The sequence below is a fragment of the Schistosoma mansoni genome, chromosome 4 (assembly GCF_000237925.1).
Source record: "Schistosoma mansoni strain Puerto Rico chromosome 4, complete genome".
Taxonomy (NCBI): Eukaryota; Metazoa; Platyhelminthes; class Trematoda; order Strigeidida; family Schistosomatidae; genus Schistosoma; species Schistosoma mansoni.
In genome coordinates this window covers 6078491-6103203 of record NC_031498.1, presented here as the reverse complement: position 1 = coordinate 6103203, position 24713 = coordinate 6078491, and the positions used below count along the sequence as shown (strand labels likewise).

Sequence of the window (24713 nt, the reverse complement as noted above, 5' to 3'; positions counted from 1 at the left end):
TGATAGTGTAATAAGAAGATGAAAATTATCAGAACTATGTGATATATTAGAGCAATACACTTCGAACAATTTGATCACATATATACTTGTTAAGAACATTTATATATAAAAATAAAAGGTCAACTACACTGGAAATGCGGGGTAAGATGAGGCAACGATAATAATATTCTGGATCATTAAAAATAGTAACTAGATGTCGTAGAACCAGCAAATTAATTGGTTGTGTAATTAAGTGGATAAACACAAGTTGATGGTAATTAAGGGCAACATAAGTCAGAATCAGTCAGTTAAGAATAAGATTATGAATTTTACGTAATTGAACATGAAACGATCAAATTAGGAGGAAAAGTAGTAAGTATGATACAATAAGCTGAGAGTAAAGTCATCATGGTAAGGAAGGAGTTACCACTTTTCCTTTTAGATTACATAAATCGTGTTCGAGACGTTTAATTGCCATAGTTTTGTAAGGTTAACAAGAGTAGATCTACCCTTATTTGTCCAGCTTGGATCTAATGGTTTACTTTGATTCCGAGCACCACCAAGTTGTATCTACACATTTCCGTAGCCATTTGAATAATCCTCCCGGTCTTCAACATTGTCTGGAGATTCTATGTACCTATATTATTTGTTGCTCTGGTTGTTAAAAGAGGCATCGGTCGTGTGACTTCTGAAGAATATCAACTTCACCTTGAGCAGTCGTAATTCGTCTGGATGAAGATAGTTCAACTCGGAGGCCAGAGTTTAAATGGTTCGAATTGTGTGTTCTGCTTAGCGTATATTAAGCAAGTTTGTTTAAAACGGGATGGGGTTGCTGACCCCATGCACAACCATTCTCCTTTACCTGTGCTTGGGACCGCCAGTAAACCTAAAAGATCCACAGGCCCAGTTGGGTGAGAAATCTAGTTGCTTCTAAAAATTTAAGGGAGACTTCAAGAGATCAGAATACAGAAGGAACCTGGTACAGTGATATAACATATTAATAAGTATACAGGTACTTCGCTTATGGATAAGACTTACATGCACGGATGTTTAAGATCATTAAGTTAGTGAATACTAGATAATTTATTGAGGTGTAATATTTAAAACTTTATATTGAAGATATTCAAATTGTTTTTACCACCAAAATCTATGAAAATTATTTGAATATTTGTCTTTGTTTTCCACACTTACTTAGATTGTATTAACTAATCTCAGAACTCACGAGCAATACGAGTTCTACTGCAATCGTTGGTTAAGTACTCGTGAAGACGATGGGTCTATATTGCGAGAGATCCCAGCTAAAGGCCCTGGAATAACTAATCCGTTACCACGTTAGTCCTATGCATTAATTTTATGATGTTAATTCAGATTTGTTATTCAACGTTACTAGTTGATATCTAGTGACTACCAGGTTAGAATCATGAAGATGTATAAACAATATATAGCCACAGAGGATTGTTTGATATTATTCTCATTAGAAGATATATATATATATATATATATATACTCATCAACATACAGTCTTGAATATTAATGATGGGAAAGCACATACCTTTGCTAAAATCACTTCTGTTTTACAGTTGCCTATATAAGGCATATGGACATACCACTGACGACCTCAAACCTCATCGATAAACTATTAAATTTAGACAGAATGACCATATGGAATCGTGTTTATCCCAAAAGTCAATAATATGTCCCAAAACGATGTCTCAATTATTTATTACATGAATTAACATAACCTCACAGATTTCTGTTTCAAAAAAGCATTGACACATATATGACAGGTTCTACATTATTTATGACTAACTGAATTCTAATCATACCGGTCCCTTCAACTTTATACCATGGTGTCGTACTATATTGTAGTTTATTTCAGATCAACTACGTAAAAAATCAGTCAAATTACCAATTCTATTTGTGCTTAACATAGTACTTACTTACGCCTGTTACCCCCCATGGAGGAGCATAGGCTGCCCATCAGTATTCTCCATCGAAATTAACATAGTATTGTTGCTATTATCATTTCTAATTGTAACGATTACGTTTCTAGTTTGGCGACTCATTCATTCTATCCGACCGATTGTCACTCATAATCCTAATCATCTCAGGTCTCAACGTATTGAGATGAACTTTTACCTTTGTAAACTACTAGCAGTCAAATAAAGTAACACAGGAAATAAAATCAATATTATGAAACTGTTTCCAAAGCAAAATACTAACATATGTGGATAATAGATTGTTTTTTGCCTGTCTAGCAAATAATTTATATCACCAGTCTTCAGTGAGGTGAGGAGTAAATTTTCCATCCGCAACGGGTCAGAAGGTCACACAAAATTTAAGGTAGTAACATGTGGCACACAAATTCGGGTACATAGTTTCACATCATTTTAACACAAGGTACTCCATCATTCTTTGGTATTATATAGTTTATAATGGAATTAAGCTTATTCTTCATTTAAAAATTTCTTAAGCATAAAAAAATCACTTATTTCACTGTATAAAGTCTGCATAAAATTATGTGTTCATTTGATTTCTTTATTGTTGTAGTTTATCATTACATCATTCAAATATTTACTGGGAATAAGCCAAATTCTGGTACTAATGCAAATATATTTATAAATATATTTGGTGAAAAAGGTGACTGTGGTGAAAGATGGCTTGGACGTTCAGTTAATCGAAACTCAGAGTTATTTCAACAGAATCAAGTAAGTTTAAAGTATTTGTAACACTAAGAGGAATTACCAGTCAAAATGAAACTATTTATCGGATTTTAAATTTAGATATTAGTATTTGTTTGAAAAGCGAATATAATGGTCAGTGAGATAATATTATGAAAATGATCCTAATTATGAAGAGATCTTAGCCTGGGAATCACTAGGTATGAAAAATTAATTTACAACTGCTTAATCCCTAGTAGTAGTAGTAGTAGTAGTAGTAATAGTAGTAGTAGTAGTAGTAGTAGTAGTAGTAGTAGTATACATTTCATAGTCAATGAGGAACTAAACTCACCGACTTCCAGGTCTCGAAAATAAAACAGTACAAGTTAATCAGTGAAGCGGAATCCAATGATTTACATTCGGGAAGTTAATAAATTTGTTTTATAGCATCACTCGCATATGATGTTGTCGGTAAGTAGCTGCTCCAGTATTAACAAAATTGAGTTAATAAATCATGGATTCCAAAATTAACTTCAATAAGTCTTTCTGAATACTGATTTTCAGTGTGAATATAATTATTGACTCAGGTTTTCTTAGGACATCATGGCTAACTCACTGATATAGATGAAACTGTTGCCTAGAACTCTCTAGTTTCCAATGGCTCTCCAGCTGGTGTCAGTATTTCCTAAAATTCATTTTCCTCGGTATTCAAAATATCCAATAGCGTCACCTTTCGGATAGATGAGAATAAGTGAAGTACTTATTCTCTGTTAACTGAAAGTGGATGCGTTTTTTCTTAATAGCGTGCCAGAGAACATAGGACATAAGTTATTACACCTAAAACTGAAATCCTAATGATATTTTCTGTTAGTAACAAGCGGAGTAATCTTACACCGATAGTAACTGTAATATAAAATACCAAAGACAATCCACGTGGTACCTCAAATTTTTCACTAAACACACTATGAAAATCTTCAACAAACTTGTGAAGAATGCAGTGAACAACATGTGATTAAATAGTTGCCAGTAAACAGTGAGCAGCAATAGACTGTGATTATTAGTAAAGTCATAGTTCATATATTAAATCTCAGTACTAAAAACAGTTGGCTATTTTCCCCTGAGTATTTAGTATATTGTTTATTGTGATTGTGACATCGTATGTTTCAGATAGGCCATCTAAACAAGTTAGTAGAATATATCTGAAATATGTTATACGTTTACTGTCTACTGTCAACTAATAAATAAATAAACATAGAATAAAGATCGTAAGAAATGTGTCAAAAATAATTAACTAGAACCAAAATGACGTTTCTTGAGAATCTAATAGGTGATTGTATTTGTTTCATTACAAATGATTTCTGGATCTGTCAGTTAAAATCTTCAATGTAGACTATGGTAATAACGTACACGACGACTGAGCAACCTTTGCATAGGCTATGGAGTTCATCCAAGGACCGTGTTCATCGTCCTATTGTTACTTTTCTCTGTAAAGTACGTAACAGAAATATTCGATATTTGTTTAGGTCCATTATATTTTCACTCGATACTATAAATGAAAAATTCCGAATATGTGTTGCTGATCTATATTAGCTACAAAATTTGAAATATTCTCGTTTGACCAAAACGTTTCTAACCAACAACCCTAAACTTATCAAACTAGAGATCTATAGCACTTTCAAAAACATCACACATTTTAAGACAACTTAAGTTGGAAACGTAACAGTCAGTCATTCTAAATTGACTGAAACCAGTAAGTATCCGGAGAAATGAGAGCATTATAAATCACTTTTTGCTTATAAATTCCTATTTTCATAGTTATAACTAAATATTCAGAGACTTTTGTTTTACATAGTCGTAACATTCGTATGTTTCAGGTAAAGAGAGATTAACAGAGTTAATCGACACCAGTTAGATAATATAAAAGAAACCGACGAAAAGGGGAATAAATTAAGATAATCGAATAGAATGTTCCATACGAATTTTATCTTCATTCAGTTAGTGCAACAAGATATAAAAAGCTTTAATACCTTTAATAAAATGGAAAAGTTTGTAAATCTTCACTTAATCAACTGCTAAGAGTGAAATAAGTATGTCAAATGGGTAAAAGAAATAATTCTTCCAATTACAGAATATTCAAGTTATATTGGAAATTAACAAAGGTGGTTAAAGTTTTTGACTTTTTAAATGAGTACTTAACATCATTGGATCTAAATCACTCACAAATACATAGGGAATTCTATATCAATGTACTTTAAAGATACCGTAAATGATAAACAGTTGATTAAACTGAAATTTCCCTAAGATATGAGTATTTCAGATGATATTACTCTTTGTCGTAAGTGGAGATGGTAAAGAATTTGACTGTAATTCCACAGTATTGTATGGTATGTATGGGCACCCATGTCTTATTTGTTGATTCGTGTTTCTGTTCACTTACATTATAGTGCATGGCAGATCCCGTGCCATCAAGAAGTTAAGGAAGAACACAGATTGCCAATGATTTAATTTTACGAACAGAATATCATTTTACTATTTGTAAAGATTTGACACCTAACTTATTATCAAATTTTTTAACGTACTTTCTATCATTTTGTTAATCTTTCAATATTTTTCTTAAGATGGATGAATTTGTTATTGAAGCAGTTCAACTAGGTTCAATTAACAAAATTTGTATCGGTCATGAAGAAAGATCACCTGGATATGGTTGGTATTTGGCAAAAATAGTATTAACCATTAAAGAAAACCCTAAATACAAGCTTACATTTGAGTGCTATCGGTAAGGAATTTTCATCCACTGTTAAATTCTAATAAGTCTGTGTAATGAAAAGTGCTTTAAAAGATTTCTGAAAGCTTTGTTTTTCGAATAATTTCTAACGTCATATTTTATTCCGTTAAAAAAACTTACGATTTTAATAAAACTTTGTTAGTACTTGTAATATATGGAGCTTTGGCAAAATTAGCTTACGGACTTTTGTCGCCTATCAATCGACGTCACACAAAAAGCGTAGATTTCTTTATGATGACTTCTGAGGAAATCCACCTTTTTACACCTTAGTTATGTCAATAAGAGAAAAACTTTATTGAAATTATTTCGGAAATTTATGGTGTAAATTGTAAACACCATTAAAAGCAAAAATGTGGTTTGCTAACATTAGCGGTTGTTCACGTAACTGTACGAAGAAATATCGTTCTTTTATTCAGAGAGAAACTTTTAAATTCTTTTCCAAATATTCCTGAGTCGATATCAATATGCTACACATTTTTTGATACACATTTTATTGCAAACAAATCGGTTGTGGAATTAACCATCATCTTTGAAAATTTCCCATAAATTAACACTATAGTTATTTGTGTTAACATCAGGGAGAGTATCTGTCGGTGGATTTTAAAAGTTAAGTTCAGAAAAAGCAAATTAAATATTTCCCAGTATTTCAAAAATACTCAATAAACTTAGTTACAATCACCTTTATATACTTCACTAAAATATTCAACTAAATACCTATTGATGTTAGGGATCATTTTGTTGTGTAAGTATTTAAACATCTTCATTTTAATAAGTCTAACATTATTTAAGAGAAGATTATTTAGGATTCACTGTTTTCTGATCATTTTCAGATGGTTTGATGTCGGAGAAGACGATGGGCAAATTGTTCGTGAACTGTTTGCTCACAGTTCATTAAGTGGTAATGTAGATTTTTTAATTTAATGGAACTTAAAATCACTCTATTCATTCTTTCGATAAATATTTCTTATCAAAATTAAATGAACGAAAATCCTTGGGACTTTTATTGACTGTTTCATATATAAATAACAGATATATAAATAATAATAGATTGTATGCAATACAATGTGTAATAAAAACGGTATAACATATATCCGTTCGAGAAACTGGTTACCTCAGATGAATTTCTTTATGAAGTTGATGACCTTTTCTGATGAAATCTTTTACCAGTTCTTTGTCAGGGGTCAGAAGACAAGGAACTATTATAGCCATATCTACGAGTTATGATTTCTTATCATCATATGAATTTGTTTACCTTATATAAGTGTTATATCTGGAACTTAGATTCCCAGTATGCCTCGAACAACTTGAGCACTCGATCGCAAGAACCTTCCCAAGTTGCAAAAGAGAAGACAGAAAACAAGTGGGAGGAATGTTATTCCAAACAGTGTCAAAAATGAAGTCAATAGTTTGGGACTAACACCTTATGATGTAATATAAAGTGAGACACATGATGTTCACTATTACGTAAATGAAAAATTCTCTTAAGGTTGAAAATGAACTGACATTTTAGTTTCACGTAGTGTGAACTATGCTTAGCGATGTAGAGAATAACCTTCCTTTATATTCTTTCAATATAAAATACTTCACCAAGAACATGAATACTAAAATATGACCTTACTAAAAAAATCTTTAAAGTGTATTGTAGATATCAGTTAATGTTTCAATGAATTCTGAGTTCACTAATGAATGTTCACTATTTTAAGTGTAAATAAACTCAAAAACTTTCTTGTAAAATTTTCAGTTTCTACCTTAGAAGGGTATATATTTGATAAGGTATGACTAGTAAGAAATATCGTTTGTAAATAGATCTGTGGCCTTTTTATTGTTGGTATATACTAAGTCATATTATAGTTATTTATCCCAGCTCTGTATATTAAGAGTAACTATAGTTACCTTTAATTATAACAAATTAAGTAAAATAAAATAAGTAATATTTCATATACTTCCGACCTATGAGTGAGTGGATGATGACATTCTACAATAACACAAATTGAATGAACGCTTTTATGGAAAAATATATGTTATCATTATATATTTGGTGTGGCATCCCACTTTCTGGAACATTCTTTAAGAGATTGTAATGGTATAGTTTCGATTTTATGCACTTATGAAACAAATATGGATTTTGGTAGTAGAACGATGTAGGTAGCTCAATGCGTTGCCTCAAAAGTTCGTTTTACTCAAACAAGTATTTTTAGTAGAAATAGGTAGTTCAAGCAATAATATATTTATAAAGAAAGGGATTTTCTATTCGCTCTTGTTTAGAACCACAATTTCTCAGAATGACTCATTTATCCAAAACACTACTCAGATTAAAGTCTACAAAACATTTTGTTTATGTTTCCTACAAAATTCTTGGTATGATATTAATGTGATCATAAAAGGTGAAGGAATAGTGCTAAGATAAGCCACACTAAACAGTATTGTAGAATAACGATTTAGATAGTTTCATCGACAATTACCTAAGATTCCCATAAGCGGAAAGAATATCAGAGAACAAAATCTGATATAAAATTACAAAGACTTGTTATCTAGAAAATAAGCAACCCTGTTTACACATTTTAATCCACCTCCAGTTACATTAAAGTGATTTTTGAATAATCATGTTGCCGAAAGAACCATAGGACAGGGAAAATAAAGACCCAATTTAATTCAATCATTATATTATTATCAGCCCCTTTATCCATTAAACAAGCATTGTTTCAGTATCGTTGTCTCATAAATATCATTTTGCCTACAATGTAAGGATAAAAGATTGATAAGTAGCATGTGCTTAAATTGTTAAACATATGAGCTGGTTTGAAACGAACAAGAAATCGAAGGTTAAAAAATGTTAATCGTTTGAATCTTTTTACAAACCAAAATAGAGATGGCAAGTAAAATTCGCTTGGTGTTGATTACTTATATCTTCCCATTGTTATTTAAGACTGCAATTGATTAGTCTCTTGTTGGCATATGTGCATCCTGTGCGGACTGCCTCGATATTGCCTTAAGTCACAAGCTTTATAAGCTTAGGAAAACACAAGTATACAGCATCAAGTGAATTTGACTTCACCAGATTACACAGGCAGGTTGCTACTAGGGCTCAGTAGCTAAGTGGATAACGCGAAGTTTGGAGAGAACAGTACTGGGTTAAAGTCCCAGAGTGAACATAAACTATGAGATGCATGTACATCCAGCTGACGAGTCCCAAATAGAACGAAACGCGCGCCCTAAACTCCACTTCTAGCCACCTTTCATTTCTGCTTATAATGACAGGTAAGATTGTTATACTGTGTGGTGCTTTGTTTTGATACAAAACTTTCTTATATCCGTACCCAAACAAGCTAATTAGGTAAAGAAACCAAGAATGAGTAAAGAACATTATTGGACAATCTAATCTGAAAATATACGTATGATCACTCATTTTTAAGTATATATATATATATATATATATATATATATATATATATATATATATGCATGTACTGATAAGCTCTTGTTGATCGCTAAAATAAATAGAAAGAGGACACATATTAATCACTATCAAAATACAGTTAGAATGTGTAGTTCATCATCAAAGTTTGCACAATCCAATTAAAATTGACGTGATAGTGAGTAATTAATCAGAAAATTCACTCTGCATTAACGTTAGCTGTATGACTCGTGACTGACCATTGATTTAGTTTTAAGTCATTTATGTGATGATAATTTTCGCTTCTCGATTTTGTTTCCTTTATTCACAGCTATTGCATATAATGTAACGGTATTAACTGGTACATGTCGAAATGCTGGAACTGTAGCAAATGTATTCGTTCATTTGTATGGACTACAAGGTGAAAGTAAAGATATGCAACTTAAGCATAAAGAGACAGAAATTACAAAGTTTGAAGCTGGAAAATCTGAAGAATTCATTTTAGCTTGTGGAAAGCTTGGTGAAGTAAGCTATAATTAATTTAAGATAGTGTAGGAGAATTTTTTTTAATGTTCTGGAATAGATTTATGATACTCCTGTGTGATTACGGTCGAATTACCTTGCAACTGAAAAGGTGCTACAGTACAATTTGCAGTAATAAGAAACCTTGTGACTGCTTTCTTATTGTTATATCTTGTGGCCGAGTGGATGCCCAGTTAATGTGTGACGGGATAAGACCACCAATCAGAGAGCAGCAAATTATCGATTGGAACAGTGGCACACGAAAATCGTACGAGCAGTCTAGAGCGCTTATCGATCCTGCTTCTGCCTAGCCCAGTCAGTTAAGTCCAGAACACCAATAACAGCCTCTGTGGTATAAATCACTGTATTTCAAACATACTGAGTTTATATACCAACGTACCAATAAAATAGAAAATGACATTTGTACAAGAGTTAGCCAAATGTGGCTATGAATAGGGGGAGCAGTAATTAATAGACTGGGTGTAACTCAGGAATGATAAATCGTACACAATAGTTCAAGGGTCAAAATAAAGCTCACAATGAAAGGAACATGAACATGAGTGGTTTAATTATTTAGCAAATATACGATAAAAGTTAAATGCATAATATTGGGTCCATAAATGGATCCCAAATTTGCCATTCACTATTGTTATCGGGATATAACACTTATCTAATGCTTTTAACAATATGAAAGTGAATTTGCGCAATAGCATTCTGTTGGTTATTTAACAAGTCAGATTCATTTCATTATGTTCGTTGATCATTTGTCTGTTTAAGTGCCATGGAGGTAGGAATTTTTTTTATGGATATTTTGATAATTCTAGATTTAAAAGTAACTAATTGCCTTCAAATAGAATTTTTCATATTCTTGTTTCTAACAATGTCAAAGATACTCAATTGTGATGCTTAGGTATGGAAAGTAAACTAATTAGTTAGCATAATGCACTTATCGATTTAAGCTGTTCATTTATAAATGGTACTTATTTAGTTCATTATCGTTCTACGGGTATCTGTTTCGTTGTACTGTGAATTATGCAATCTATAATAGTACAAAACTTTAAGTTCAAGATAATTCGGTTTTCTCGTTAAAACGTTTTTTTTCACTCTTTTATATAAAGAGTATATAAAGAGAGTTTCAAATAAAGATGAAAATTTCTAAATCTCTAAAACCCATTTAAAAAGTTTCTAAAAGGAAGATAAACTATCTTTTATAATTGACAGATAATTCCCATTTAAACATTAAAAATTAAAAACACGAAGTTCGGCAAAGGGATCTCTTTTCAAAGAATTTATTATCAAGCTTTACAATCGTATATATATATGAAAATGTTTTGTCAAAGTACTAATTCCGTGAGGAAATGTGAACACGAATAACCAAGATGACGTAATAAAAAAATTACAATGCTAGATTACGTAATACAAGTAACAACAATAGATTTAGTGAATAAGATGATTAAAATGAATAAATTGTTTTTGTCACAATAATCAAAGGTCACTAAAGTTCATAGAGGTGCAAAAATAAAAGGGTGATATGTTGAGTATTCATGAATAAAATAATGGGAATATAAAACGTAGGTAAAGAGGAATGCAGTAATAATAATAACAATATTAATAATGATGGAATAATAATAATATTAATTAAGGCCACGGTAACGATAACGATAAGACGTACTTCTTTTGTACGCATAGTTCTGGTTTAAACTCATGGATGGTAAGAGCTTCGGCTACTTTTAGGAGTTGAATACGAAGAAATCTAGGTAGATTTGAACGAATCATATAAACAACCTTAAAATCAAACTGTGGATCTGTAGAATGATTACAGCCGATCAGGTGTTCAAGTAAAGAACTCCTAAGTGCTTTCATTTCACCTTTGTAGAACCAAACTGGGATATGTTCTCGCATCCGAGTACTTTAACAAAGCATATTCATATATATACGATTGTACAGCATGATAAATTCTTTGAAAAGAGATCCCTTCGCTGAACTTCGTGCTATAGAGTCATCGAGTCAACTAGAACATAATTTATATTTTGTTAAACCGTTACATGAAGACATCCAGCTATTCATTTTAATTTGTTTTATTATCATTTTCTTAAGGTCTAATTACTATGATATACTCACCTTTAATTAAAAAAACGTAACTCTATACATATATGTAAATCCAATAAATAAACGACCTAGAATCGAAAGAAATGTTTCTCCGAAGAAGATTTGAATACAAGTTATTGACTAAGTCAATACTAAGAACCTATTCGTTGCGTAGTATATTTGTTAGATAAGGTATTGTAGAGCTTTTATACTTTTGCTTGCGAGCGTGGATTCTATTCTAATATCTTCTAGTTCTGTCAGAAGATATACAAGGAGAAAGTTACGAATGAAGTGTATGGTTAGTGTCTGATAGATTAACATTTGCCAGGAGTTTACAAGACATAAGATGTCTATCCATAACCATATTTATAATGACTTCAGAAGATTCACTACACACCCTGCCAACTACTTTTAGCACTTTGGATTCAATAATATTCATGTATCAATTGTACTGACTTTTTGCTATTATTTAAAGTTTAGTACATTTATTGAATTTAAAAACACTAACAACCATTAACCTATTTACGAACGATTTCAAAAATTTACCTTATACATTTTATATTCAACCGCGCTAATCAATCACAAGGAAAACAATCAGCTTGGATGTCGTAAAGGGTATATACAATTATGGAGAATCTTATAAACGAAAATAATCATACCCAAAAGAAAACAAGTATTGGTTTACATAAAGAACCTAAAGTGTTTTATCGAGTAGCGCGTCAGTAAAGTGGTGATAATAAATCTTTCATGATAGATTGATTGCACAATATTATAAATTATTCATCTCAAATATCAACGAAACTTAAAACCTTATTTCGAAAATAACTCGTTATTTCATTGTTTCAACTCATTATTTGAAATGATGAATATAACTACACAATGAAATCCTAATCGCTTATTGTGTTCAGACATTATGGTGTAATGATGGTGAACGTTTGTGTTTCAGATGAATGATTCTTTTCTCATCATAATTTCTCATGACCTACATAATTTCAAAACCATAACAGAAACTTTATATCAATCCAATTGTTAAATAATTATGTAGTGTTGTTTTATTTCCAGATTGGTTTATGCAGTAGAACAGAAATTTGGTAGCCTAGGTTATTCTGTATACTTCCATGCTGAAATATGAAATTGCTTTTTATAACCATAATTTTGTTGTTTCCATTACAAAGAAAATCAAAGTATGAAATGTTTAAATTTATTCTAGATTAAAAAAATCAAAATCTGGCATGATAGTATTGCTCCACATTCAGGCTGGTTCTTGGATGAAGTGGTTGTGATTGATTATTTTCTCGGACGTCGATATGTATTCCATGTAAATAGATGGTTAGCTAAAAATGAAGCCGATGGACTAATATCATTAGACTTACAGCCAACAAGTATCATTAACATAGAAAGAAGTAAGAAAAATTAATTCATCTTCCTCACATATTGCTTATCTTTGTTGTGACTTTAACTGTGCTAACAAAGTACTGTCTCAAAACATTTAAATTATTATCATAGTGAAGTTTTGATGCATAGAAGTCATAAAACAACAGAGTACTATTGTACTGAATACAGTGAAGAAAAATCGGTTGTATTTCAATATCAATTTACAGTGTTCTTTCATCAAACGTGAAAAACATACGTTCAGTACGTCATTTTCTAATCTTTCATCAATTATCTTGAACTTCATCAGTCCTTCATTGCTAAAACAATCACTCTCCGTTCCCGTTCTCTTCGATTCTATCGTACCAACCTTTTGCTACCAGGTTCTCAACTTTCGGTTGGTGGTAATTACTACTTATGTCGTCAAATATAAGTAGCATGCACCACACTATCACCTAATAATTTAAGGAATAAATAAATAAAGTCATGTTAATTATCTAGATCCAGGGATAAAACTGAAAGTCTATTTACAAAGTTCATTAATTTTTTATGTTTTCATCTTTTAGTAAATTGTAACCTACCGAACATATGGATCTCTTTCGATTGCTTGAAGTTTTCCTTATATTCATAAAAGCGTAAAATTAACGTTATACGTTTATAAGAATTTTTAACACCGTGGGCAAAAAAAGTTGAATTGTATGAATATTTAGATTAGATAATGACAAACTTTTCTCAACCCTATAACAGGAAAATCCAGGTACGCTTGAAAGTAAATGTATCCTTAAAATAAACATTTGCGGTTTCACTTACAAAGCATATATATATTAAATACAGAAGAAAAGAAAGCACATGTTATCTAACTATGCTCAGTTGCTAAGTTTAATTATTCAAAGCCATTGATATCTAATCAAGGGTAATGAAATTTCAAATATCACGTTTTATATTTAGCACTCATTTTTTTATTTGTTAATGTCCATCATAAACCCATAGCAAAATCTCAGCTGATATATTACTAATTATGGAAATCTATTTACATGCCATATACATTGATTTCTTATTCCACCTTCCGTTAAACTATAGGGTTATTAAAACGTGGACTTCTCTGGTAACCATTAAGTAGCAAAATAACTGAAATTTTTTATCTATAATACATTGAACCACAAAAGTCACGAAATAAAACTGCTTATTTCTTATATTTAGTGATCCCTTACGAAATCATTATATTCACTGGTGACAGAAGTGGAAGTCAGACAAAAAGTATTGTCACTGTTCAACTGTATGGAACGCCATTAAAGAGAAAAACTGAAATTATACGATTGTCAAGAACACAACATCATTTCAAATTCGGTCAGCCAGAGACATTTCGTGTGAGTGACTATTTTTTGAAACATTTTTACATTTTTGTAAAACTGAAGAACTTAGAGGTAAAAGATTAATACACTGACGACCCTCAGTGAACGGATCAGAAATAAGATAAACCTTCATGTATTTTGCGCGAAATTTAAAGCTCAAGGGTCGATAACGTATATGCTATTATTAAAGAAGTAAAAATTGGTAATATTTGTTTCTGAAAACGGTTGAAATAAATGAAGATACATATTGTGCAACCGAAATTCTAATTTAAGATGGTGTTGAAGCTAAATTACAAAACATACCTCCTCCTAAGGCAGATTGCGCGTTAACGTACGTGATGCAACTCAGTGCGTTTTCAAGCATGTTTAGTGAGTCTAAATAGTATTCTCTCACTCTGAATTTTACTTTAGACCTCAACGCCAAGTTTCGTGAGATTATAAACAGAAGGGTGGCAAGACATTGTATTATTCCTGATGTCAGTTTGAGATGAAAATTTATACCTTAATTTGTAAACCTAAGTCAAAACTCCAGTTTAACTTTTATTACCTAACCCTAACCTTTTTGCATTGTAGCTGATGTTAGTGGGTGGCAAGAACCCTATAGCATGATAATCCTAAGTCTTAATACGCAAAATTGACCTTTTTCTTATACAAAGAGGGATCAATTGACATGTGAGGTTAATTATTCAGATCAAAGTTGTTATTCCACTGTTATCATATTACTTTTATTTGTTAATTGTTTTATAACTATGCAGCGTTTCCTGATCGGCTGAACCATTCAAGGTCTTCAGTAGAGCTTATTTCTACCATGTTTAAATAACTAATGACATGCCAAGCAATCACAAAGCATTTCACTGTATCTTGCGCTAACTAGTGGTAGGACCCGGAATGTAAATGTTGTCATATTTTGAAGTGGCAATCGAATGTATGATATGTTAATAGATGGTTTCAGGTTCTAGCATATATACGTTATTATTAAACTAATTTCAACCCTTCTTTTATTTTACCTAGATATTTGCACCCGATATTGGGCCTTTACAGAAACTAATAGTTGAACGTGATGGGACAGGTTTATCGGATGGGTGGTTTTTGGAAAAAGTTCTCATTAGAAAGCCATCTAACTTCTTTCAGAAAATGAATCGTTCCCCAACAGTTAGCCCAGTTAGATCAATAACGAGACAAATATCTAAGGGTTAGTGCTCTCAAGTATTTTTTATGTTGATGTGTATAGCATCTTAATTTTGATAAGCTTTTAATGACATATATGTTGTCAGAGTATCTAATATTTTCGTTCCTCACTGAATAACATGTAAGCATCCATTCAAACATATTTCACCATTCAATAAAAATGAGGACTTCGATTTATTTGGTAAGTAATGAAATACTCATGAAACTGTACACGAAAACAAAAAAGTCCATACAAGCGTATTAAATCTACAGTCAGTTTAATTTCTAAGAAAGCTAACTTATGTTAATCTATACATATCAAGTTTCTGTACAACATATTACATTTCAATGTTTGACTAATACAAAACAATGTCAGATAGTGGACGTCATATCATAAAAATAGGTTTTACCGCCAAAATAGTACCAGCTGGAATGTATTTTTAGTCTAGGCAAGAGTGAATTCCTATTCTATCGTAGTAGAAAATCCGTGAGCAGTGAGTCAAGTCAGCTAATGCATTATACTGGTTTGTATTCCAGTTTCATAAGTGTCATCTGAAAATGATCAGTTATACAGAATATAGGGTCGTTGATAAGTTTCAAGAAAAAGTTTTAAACTAAGGGCTATCTGATATTCTTTCAGTTTTTATTAATCATTCATTCAAGATAAAACCGATCATCAAATTAAACAAATTATATACATATATATCATGTTCGCACCAATGTACGTATTTTATACCACTCTAAAAAGTGAATAATGAAAAATCAATATTTATTTCTTATTCTAGTAGAAGATAAGTGTGAACGCTTGGAAACATAAAAGGGTCCCACGACTTTGTTGACTTACAGCAAAGTCGCTTATTTTTTTAAAATTTAAATGTAATAGAGAGTAGATCATAAATAATAAAAAGAGTTGAAATTAATTTATTATGTAATTCATATTTGTAAATAAATGAATAACTAAATGTCCATTGTAACTATATGTATACGAAAAGGTTAGTAGCGAATGTATATATATGATTCAATTAGACACTGTTACAGTTTTTGTCTGTTAGCCTACTTTTACGAACGACGGATATAATGATCATTGTCAGTATATTTATGCATCTCACTTTTGCATAGTATATGATTGATACTATTATATTATTTTTGATCATTTCAAATTTACCAACACCGTCTGTTACTTTTGAATTTTACTGAAAGTCAATATGTGGATTAGTAGCGTGCAATTCAATTCAATTATTACATCATATTTGGTCTTAGGTTATGATATATTATGATAGATACCCTAGATACGTGTTCAAAGGAAAATGTGTCTGATGCATTTCTCATTTCTTGTATAGATCACATGATATCACAAAAAGATTCTAATCAGTTAAATGTTACACAACCTGATAAAAATCTTGATGGTTCACCATCTATAATCTCTGTCCCTGAAGAATTAAAAGATGCAGAAGGAGCTGAAAACTATTGGTTCTTTTTCAATGCTTGGTTGTCCAAACAACATGATAATAAACAAATGAATTGTGAAACATTTTCTTCCACTGAAAATGGCAAACCTTTACAAAGTCTTATGGGTAAGCTTAACTAAATGACAGTAAAATTAGTTTGAATAACATTCTTATACACAAAAATCACCAGTGTGTAGAAAGTATTACCATTACGTCTTAAATCATCCAGAACATAATAATAATCACTTCATAAATGAATAATATGTGTTAATATCATTCACATGAAAATGGTAAATAGATCGACTAAGTGATTACAGTGACCATAAGAATAAAATGTTACTATAAATCTGAATCGCCTTAGATGAACAAAAAATAAAAATGCTTATGACAGTCATTTTAAATACTCTAAGCTTAATTAGATGAAATAACTGTAAGCCTGTCTATGTTTTTTGAACTCCATTTCCTCAACTGAATAAGTGGTAAAGTTGTATGCCTAAAATATCTTTCAGATTTGTCACTGTGCAATTATGAAAAAAAAGAGACGAGTATCCATCTAGATGATCACTATTAAACAACCAAAAGGCACATACTTAACAAAACATCTTATTTTTACTTTGATTAACAGAGTCTTCTTATGAAGTAATTGTAAAAACTGGTGGTCGTAAGTATGCAGGTACCGATTCACATGTTTATATAACAATGTTTGGAATAAACAGTGAATCAAAAGAATACCATTTAGCAAATTCAAAAACTCATAACAACAAATTCGAACAAAATCACGAAGACTTATTTAATGTAAGTCTTTTTATAAAATATTCGAATAATTTCATTCTAAATTCATTCAGTATTGCTTGTTTGAATCTTCCCATCGATTTGTTAGGACTGCAACTGGTCAGTCTCTGATTGGCATATGTGCATACTGTGCGTATTGCCTCAATATAGCCTTAATTCACAAGCATGGTAAGCAAAGATGGATAGTGGCTAGCAGTGGAATTCAGTTTGACGCGCGTTTCGTCCTATTTGGGACTCGTCAGCTGGATGTACCTGCATCTCAGAGTTGATGTTCACTCTGGGACTCGAACCCAGTACCCTCGCTTCAAACGCTATCGCGTTATGCACTCGGCCACTGAGTCCATAATCCATAGCTGTTATAAATGTTATCAGATGGAAATACGGTATAATTCATCGTTTTCAACTGGAACCCTTTCAAGTCCATTTTATATTAGTGACTTTTTATTGAATACATTCGAAATGTTTATCGCTCATTTAGACGGATTATTTCCTTAAATATTATTGTAATACAATCAAATGGATATTCTTTTGAAATCTTAGATTGCTCATAGTGTATAGAAGTAGTGAAACGAAAATCGCGATTTGGTTTTCAGCAATTAATTAAAATAAGAAAGATCAATCTCTTGGTGATACAGACTGTGAATTCATGTTTTCTAAAAAAAAACGACTTTTATTTGAAGCGAAATTATAAACTAATGAAAAAATCATGGTAAGCAGAGATGGATAGTGGCTAGCAGTGGAATTCAGTTTGACGCGCGTTTCGTCCTATTTGGGACTCGTCAGCTGGATATACCTGCATCTCAGAGTTGATGTTCACTTTGGGACTCGAACCCAGTACCTTTCCCTTCAAACGATGAAATAATCGTTTTAAGATCCTAAACTTACATGCTTTAAACGATGTACTTTGCCTTTAACCTGGCCATTTTTTTTCGGATTAATAATTTGGATATATAGTTGTAGAACCATAAGAGAATTTATCGAAAAGAATATTCTTCGCTCAAATATTAGTCTTTTAATGAAATAATGTCCAGAGGATTGATAAAGTATAAAATGTATTCACTTATCAAAGTCCAAGTAAGAAGTACTCGAAGTATGATTTGGATATGAGTACTTTTATTGAGTTAAAACATGTTGAATAGTCTCAATAACGAAGTAGAGTTCGTTCTTAAGCATTTAGATAATATCAAATACAAGTTATCGCGGGAACACACAATGTAATAAAAATATGAAAATATCTATGCATACGTTTTCTAGTGGCAAATGTAATCAGTATTTTTTTAAACATATTAAGTCCTGGCTTCTTTAACCTACATATAAACTTGTCATTATTTATACTACATTGGTTTCAGCTAAATGCAGTCGGTTTGGGGTCATTAAAAAAGATTCGAGTACGACATACCAACACAGGTATTGCACCCGGTTGGTTTTTAGATTATATTTTGATTCGTGAAAGTATTCAACAAAAGAAAATGGAATATTTTTTTCCTTGCTATCAATGGTTATCTGCAACAAGATTAGATGGTTTGGTTATTCGTGAACTTTCTGTTGCCTCAGAAAATATTTTTGAAAGATGGAAGTCTGGCCATGATATTTCTGACGATTCAAGACTTATTCTAGAAGGTTTGTTCCAATTTACATAATAAATAGAGTTTAAACATATTATTCAGTAGTTCACCACTTTTAAACAAGAGAATATCTGACAGTATTTTGCATAAATAAGCAAAATAATGATGAAACTGACATCTACCAAATGTACTATTTATCTTCAGTTCTATTCATAATCCGAAATTTCTATGTAACTTACTTCCCCAGAATGTCATGATACGGCCGAAAGTGGGAAGAGTCCGCTCTCCCTCTCCAAATGCTCTCACATGGACAGGTGTGTAAAGACACTGTCAGGGGTGTCCTACTCACTGCCTTCTCCCGGAGGGGATGTTGTTTACGAAATTAAGAGGACGAAAATTGAATGCCCAGCCCCTTCACCGAGTCGGTGGATATGGAGGGTTTACCTAGGGGAGTTGGAATACCCTGATTCCAAACCGTCGGTGCACATGGGCTCCAGGATCCTGGAGGAACAAATGGCATGTGAACCAATTGTTGGTCACTGACTACCATGTGACCACATCTCCTGACGTTTCTCCAATACTTTGTGGATCAGACCTTTAGGTCAAAGGCTCGGGGTGTGACCCCCTAAGAAAACCACCTGCTTCGGTTTGGGCACCCGGATAATATCATAGCCCACACACAAATGGCGCATATGTATTCGATGCCCCTTTGTACCAATATTTATATATTCAAGTAAATAAATAAATGTATGTAATTTATATTTAGAAATGTATTATGACATAATTCAGAATGGTTGAAATTGCATATTTTTTGTCATCAACAGAAATTGGCTTCAATTAGTATATTTCACTCAGTATTTTAGTTAGTTAAGATAAAGAAAGAATTTCACTCATAATAAGATTCACTGAGATCGATATAATTCTGCACAGTTACTGGTGTTACGATAAACCTTAAATGGATGCCCAACATTCAGTTATGTCAATTCTAAGCAAGTCGTCATTATCGACTATTTTAATAGTCATTCGAAATGAAAAAAGGTATACATACCCTTACTGATATTGCTCTAAACTTTCACAATCGGTCGACTTACTTTAATTTTATTATTTTTGAATTTCAAATAAGACATTTTATTTATGAGAATCTATAATGATTTCTTTATATCCAGAAGAAATTTTTTTAGATGATAAGTCATAAACAAGGAGAGATAAAGGTGTAGAAACTGATATTCTTTAGAGGAAAATTGTTAACAAACAAATGAGTGTTTTTTAGTTTCGTCATCTCTTTTGACATATGTATCATTGTAACTATGGAAACAAAACATAAAAATCATCCCCCATCATATTATGTATCTATAGATAAATGTAAATTAATCAGAGTAGGAAGTTATGTAAAAATAAATACTCATAATTCTAACATCATTTCATAATTAAAGCTTTAGCCAGTTGGTGTAATGCAATAGTGACATGATGTTTCATTTAAAAACAAGAACTATGGAAAATGTTAGCTCAAAAATTTCCTTAATCAAATTTTCAACAGTTCATCTTACAAAGCTTAGGTGATTATGATTACTTTTCAGTCGTTACATTTGTATAATAATGTACATAACCAAGTTTATATTTGAAATAAATCGTTCAAATCTCAGTTCAATCATTAACCCATCACCTAATGACTTCACAAAATAGTAGTATAAATATATAAATGCACTTCTGATATATATTGAATAAAATGTACTGACTAGTGACTGACTTCAAGGGATGTTTCCTTGAGTTCTAGTGGGAAGCAATGACCAGTGGAGTTCAACCAAGTCTGTTGTAGAGATATCAACTCACTGAAGACAATTGATGAATGGTTGCTCAAACATCGTGGATTGGTTGAAGTTAGACATTAACACTGTTGGATTCCGGCACAGTGGTCTATCTGTTAAGTGCTTTGGCACGAGACTGGTAGGTCCTGGGTTCGAATCTCGCAAACCGGGATCGTGGATGTTTCAATAAAATAGTGCTTTCTGTCATGTAACTAAATTGAGCATATTGTTTTTAATGCATGGAATGAATAATTTTACGGGTAGTAACCTTTACCCCTCTCTAATTGTATTGATATGAACAATAATCCAGTCTCATAGTTGGTTTTTGTAAGAAAAAGGTCTTGAATCCCAGTAACCATTACATTGAGAAACAAACTTTTTTAGAAAGTTAGACTATATTGTGTTAATGATATAAATCCAACTGACTAAAACAAATTTGGAATTCTGATATATTTTCAACTGAACGTTATCTAATAGTCTGTACAGTAGATTGCTGTCAGAAATATCAGTTAATATTATTTGAAGTTGAGTGTATAAACCAGTGTTAGCTTATTAGTCTCAAGGTTAAGCATCCACTATTAGACCTAAAAGTCCTGTATCCAATTCCAGTTGCTTACTTCTGTGAAGCTTGATACTAAGACAAAATAACTGTCCATTACTTCATGGTTTTCAATGATTGACGGGCTAAGTCCATTCCATGACGTTAACTATAAAACTCGACATTATCTACAAATCCTCAGTTTGAACATATTATCACTCTTTATTTATACATTTTTACGAGCTATTTTGAGTGATAAACTGGTAAATTGTTTTAAGAAACTAAAGAAACCAGGTATAATCTGTTGAAGTAAAAATGTTTCACATGACAGGATATAAGAAAATGGTGACAATCATTATTCTCAATGAAAAATAAACGTTGTTAACATTTGAAAAATAATGTATCAAGTAAAACTTCTATAAACAGTAAAAGAAAATAAAAAAGAAACTTTGATGGGCTGAAAACTGTGAGCTGCTACCAAAAACTATTGCCATGAGTGGGTTAGTTTGAAGGTAAACAAAACATCTGGATACTTTTCCTGTTGACACACAAAATTAAGTCTTCTTTGTTTTCAGGTACTGTTATTTACAAGAAAAACAAGTGTTTACTAGAGATCAGTTTTGATTAACTAGCAAAATATTGGTCATACTTCAAGTTGTTACACTCCACAACAGCATGAATTCTGAAAGTACACATAAGAAAGATAAACGATTAGATAAATGGGGACAGGACAGAGAAAAATCATAGTAGGGAAAATGGGATACGGAAACAATCCATGGATGCACTCATATCATTATAAATTACTTTTAACCAAGTTAACTATTATTTGAACATCTAGAATACTTAGCGTAAGAGAGAGGGAGTAAACAACTACAAAACCAAGATTTTATCAAGTAGGTGAACAAAGGTTATAATGAACAAGGAAAGAGATGGACTAAAAGTTATAATATAACAACATCAGTGAGTTAATAAACAAAAACAAAAAAGAATTTTAGTGGAATGTATCGGGAACCCATGAACTAAGAATCATGAGATTGCGTATGATCTTAGGATGATGAAGAATACATGTTTTTAAAATAAGGTGTGAGAAGGACTGATATAGTATATATGAAATTAGATAGAAGATCCGTAACATACTGATCTAACAAACTGTTTCTGTGCATGCAGAAATGGTTTTAAGCTACGCATCACCAACGCTCTTTAAATGTGAAAAAGGTTTATGGGTACACAATTCTATAGATCGCGTTTGGTTTTATGAATAATTTCAACGGATAAGTTCTCTACTATGTGGTTATCATCAAACACATGGTGTATAAAAAAAGACTTCTGGATTGTCATTTAGTAATCCATGTTACAACTGTAGTGCTCTTAAAACAAATCAATGAAAAAGATTTCTTCAATGAATTATTCATTTTATTTATAAACAGTATTTGGAAACTTAATTTTCGTTCCCAACTTCAATAATTTGGAGACATCATGAAGCTGATAGACACTTCCATAAAATAATAAGTGAATCATAGAGCAGATAGTCAACTAATACATGCATCACGTTAACCTATATTAATTGAGATATTTCGCAACTGAAAACCTTGATCGAAATGCATTTACAATTACTTAGATTTCAAGTTTAGGTTGAATGGAAATAAGATCAGAAGAACCAGCAGACCTTAACAATTAAATCTAAATTACAGAGTTGATATACAGTTTACAAGCATCATTTTTATAAAGGAAGTAATAAATATGTACTTAAAGTCCAGTATATACATATATAGTTTCCGTGTATGTATGTGTGCTTATACATTTCTACATAAGTGAAAACAATGTCTGACCAAAACAATATGTGCGGGAGAATGAATTCAACTACATATGATTGACATTGCTTTATATTCCGATAAGAATATGCACATTATATATTCTTAAGAAACTTAGAAAGACAATAAATAGAACTTAATTTTTTGCGGTTAAAATTTAGTTAATGATGTTAGGGATCCCTTGTATTGACAAACCATAAAATCACTTGAGCGACTATGACTTTTCGTATGGTTTGAATATATACTGCAATACGGTTATCTTTGTTTGAATTCAGCAGTGATAACCAACAGGAATATATAAACTCATGGTTTTTAATTTCAAGGAAACAATCTGCTGAAGTTATCTTCAGACTTATGATAGGTCAAATAATTTTAGGGATTTTGAGCCACTTTGTTTAGCGTCTCTTTAATAGGTATTAACGATTAACTATTCCAATTGAGACTTGCTCCTATATAATTGTGAAAAATACACCGATTGACCAGCCAATATAAAAAACATATCATTCTATCTGTTGTAATTACTTCCAACTTAAGATAAAATCCTTCCATTAAACTGATTTTACATTAACTTCTGAAGTTCAATATAAACTGGGAAAACAACATACGAATTTAACTGATTCCTTCAAAACATTATGCAGTAATAACAAATCAAGGCTAATTTCTGATAACTGTTAACACTGTTCTTCATTATGAGTTCTGATAAAGTTAAACAAAATTATGTACCATAAAAACAGAGTTGTTTAAAAAATCCGCGTGAATTTTGAACATATTGGAATAATATAAATGATGTTAATCAGAAGGGGGTTTTCTGGAGACTTTAGTAATTTTATTTAGTTGGGATCATGAGTCAATTGAAGCTAGACCATCGGCTCAGTGATCTATCGGTTAAGTGCTCTGGCGCGAGACTGATAGGTCTTGGTTTAAATCTCGAGAGGCGGGATCGTGGATGCGCACTTATGAGGAGTCTTACAATAGGACGAAACGGCCATCCAGTGCTCCCAGGTTTTCCATGGCGGTCTAGCTTCAATGGACTTATGATCTCAACTATATAAATGATGTTAAGTTGATTTTTAATAAAAATAGCATCTAAGTGTTATCATTTTTAAATTAAGATAATGGATCTAATCAAGAAAACTATTACATCCAAATGCATTCACAGCTTATACTTATAGAACGAGTTTATAGACAGCGAAAAGTAATAGAACCGGTATTGAGAAACAGCTTTATTTATGTAAGGACGTAAACAATTTGAACTATTAAACGGAATAAAATTCTAACCATGGGAAGCTTTAGATATAAATACATCCTTAGATACCTCATGAGGTGACAGAGTGCATTAGAAAATATCAAGGACATAGTTTTTAGCCCATATTTTATCATAACTTAATCTGTTGAATGTTCATCAGAGTTTTAACAACGTACAGATAATTTGTTGA

At 31.6% G+C, this 24713-nt stretch overlaps 1 protein-coding gene across 1 annotated transcript in view; it reads left to right on the top strand.

The window, feature by feature from the left end:
• Smp_149310 (putative loxhd1) overlaps positions 1–24713 on the top strand; it is a gene marked incomplete at both ends in the record, with an annotated part of 62152 nt that overhangs the window by 8026 nt on the left and 29413 nt on the right. The window contains 7 exons of the mRNA XM_018796645.1: positions 2530–2687; positions 5258–5415; positions 6255–6322; positions 9150–9343; positions 12639–12831; positions 17392–17561; positions 18908–19178. Of these exons, the coding sequence (XP_018651766.1) occupies positions 2530–2687; positions 5258–5415; positions 6255–6322; positions 9150–9343; positions 12639–12831; positions 17392–17561; positions 18908–19178 (1212 nt within the window). The remainder of the gene's footprint in view (positions 1–2529; positions 2688–5257; positions 5416–6254; positions 6323–9149; positions 9344–12638; positions 12832–17391; positions 17562–18907; positions 19179–24713) is intronic.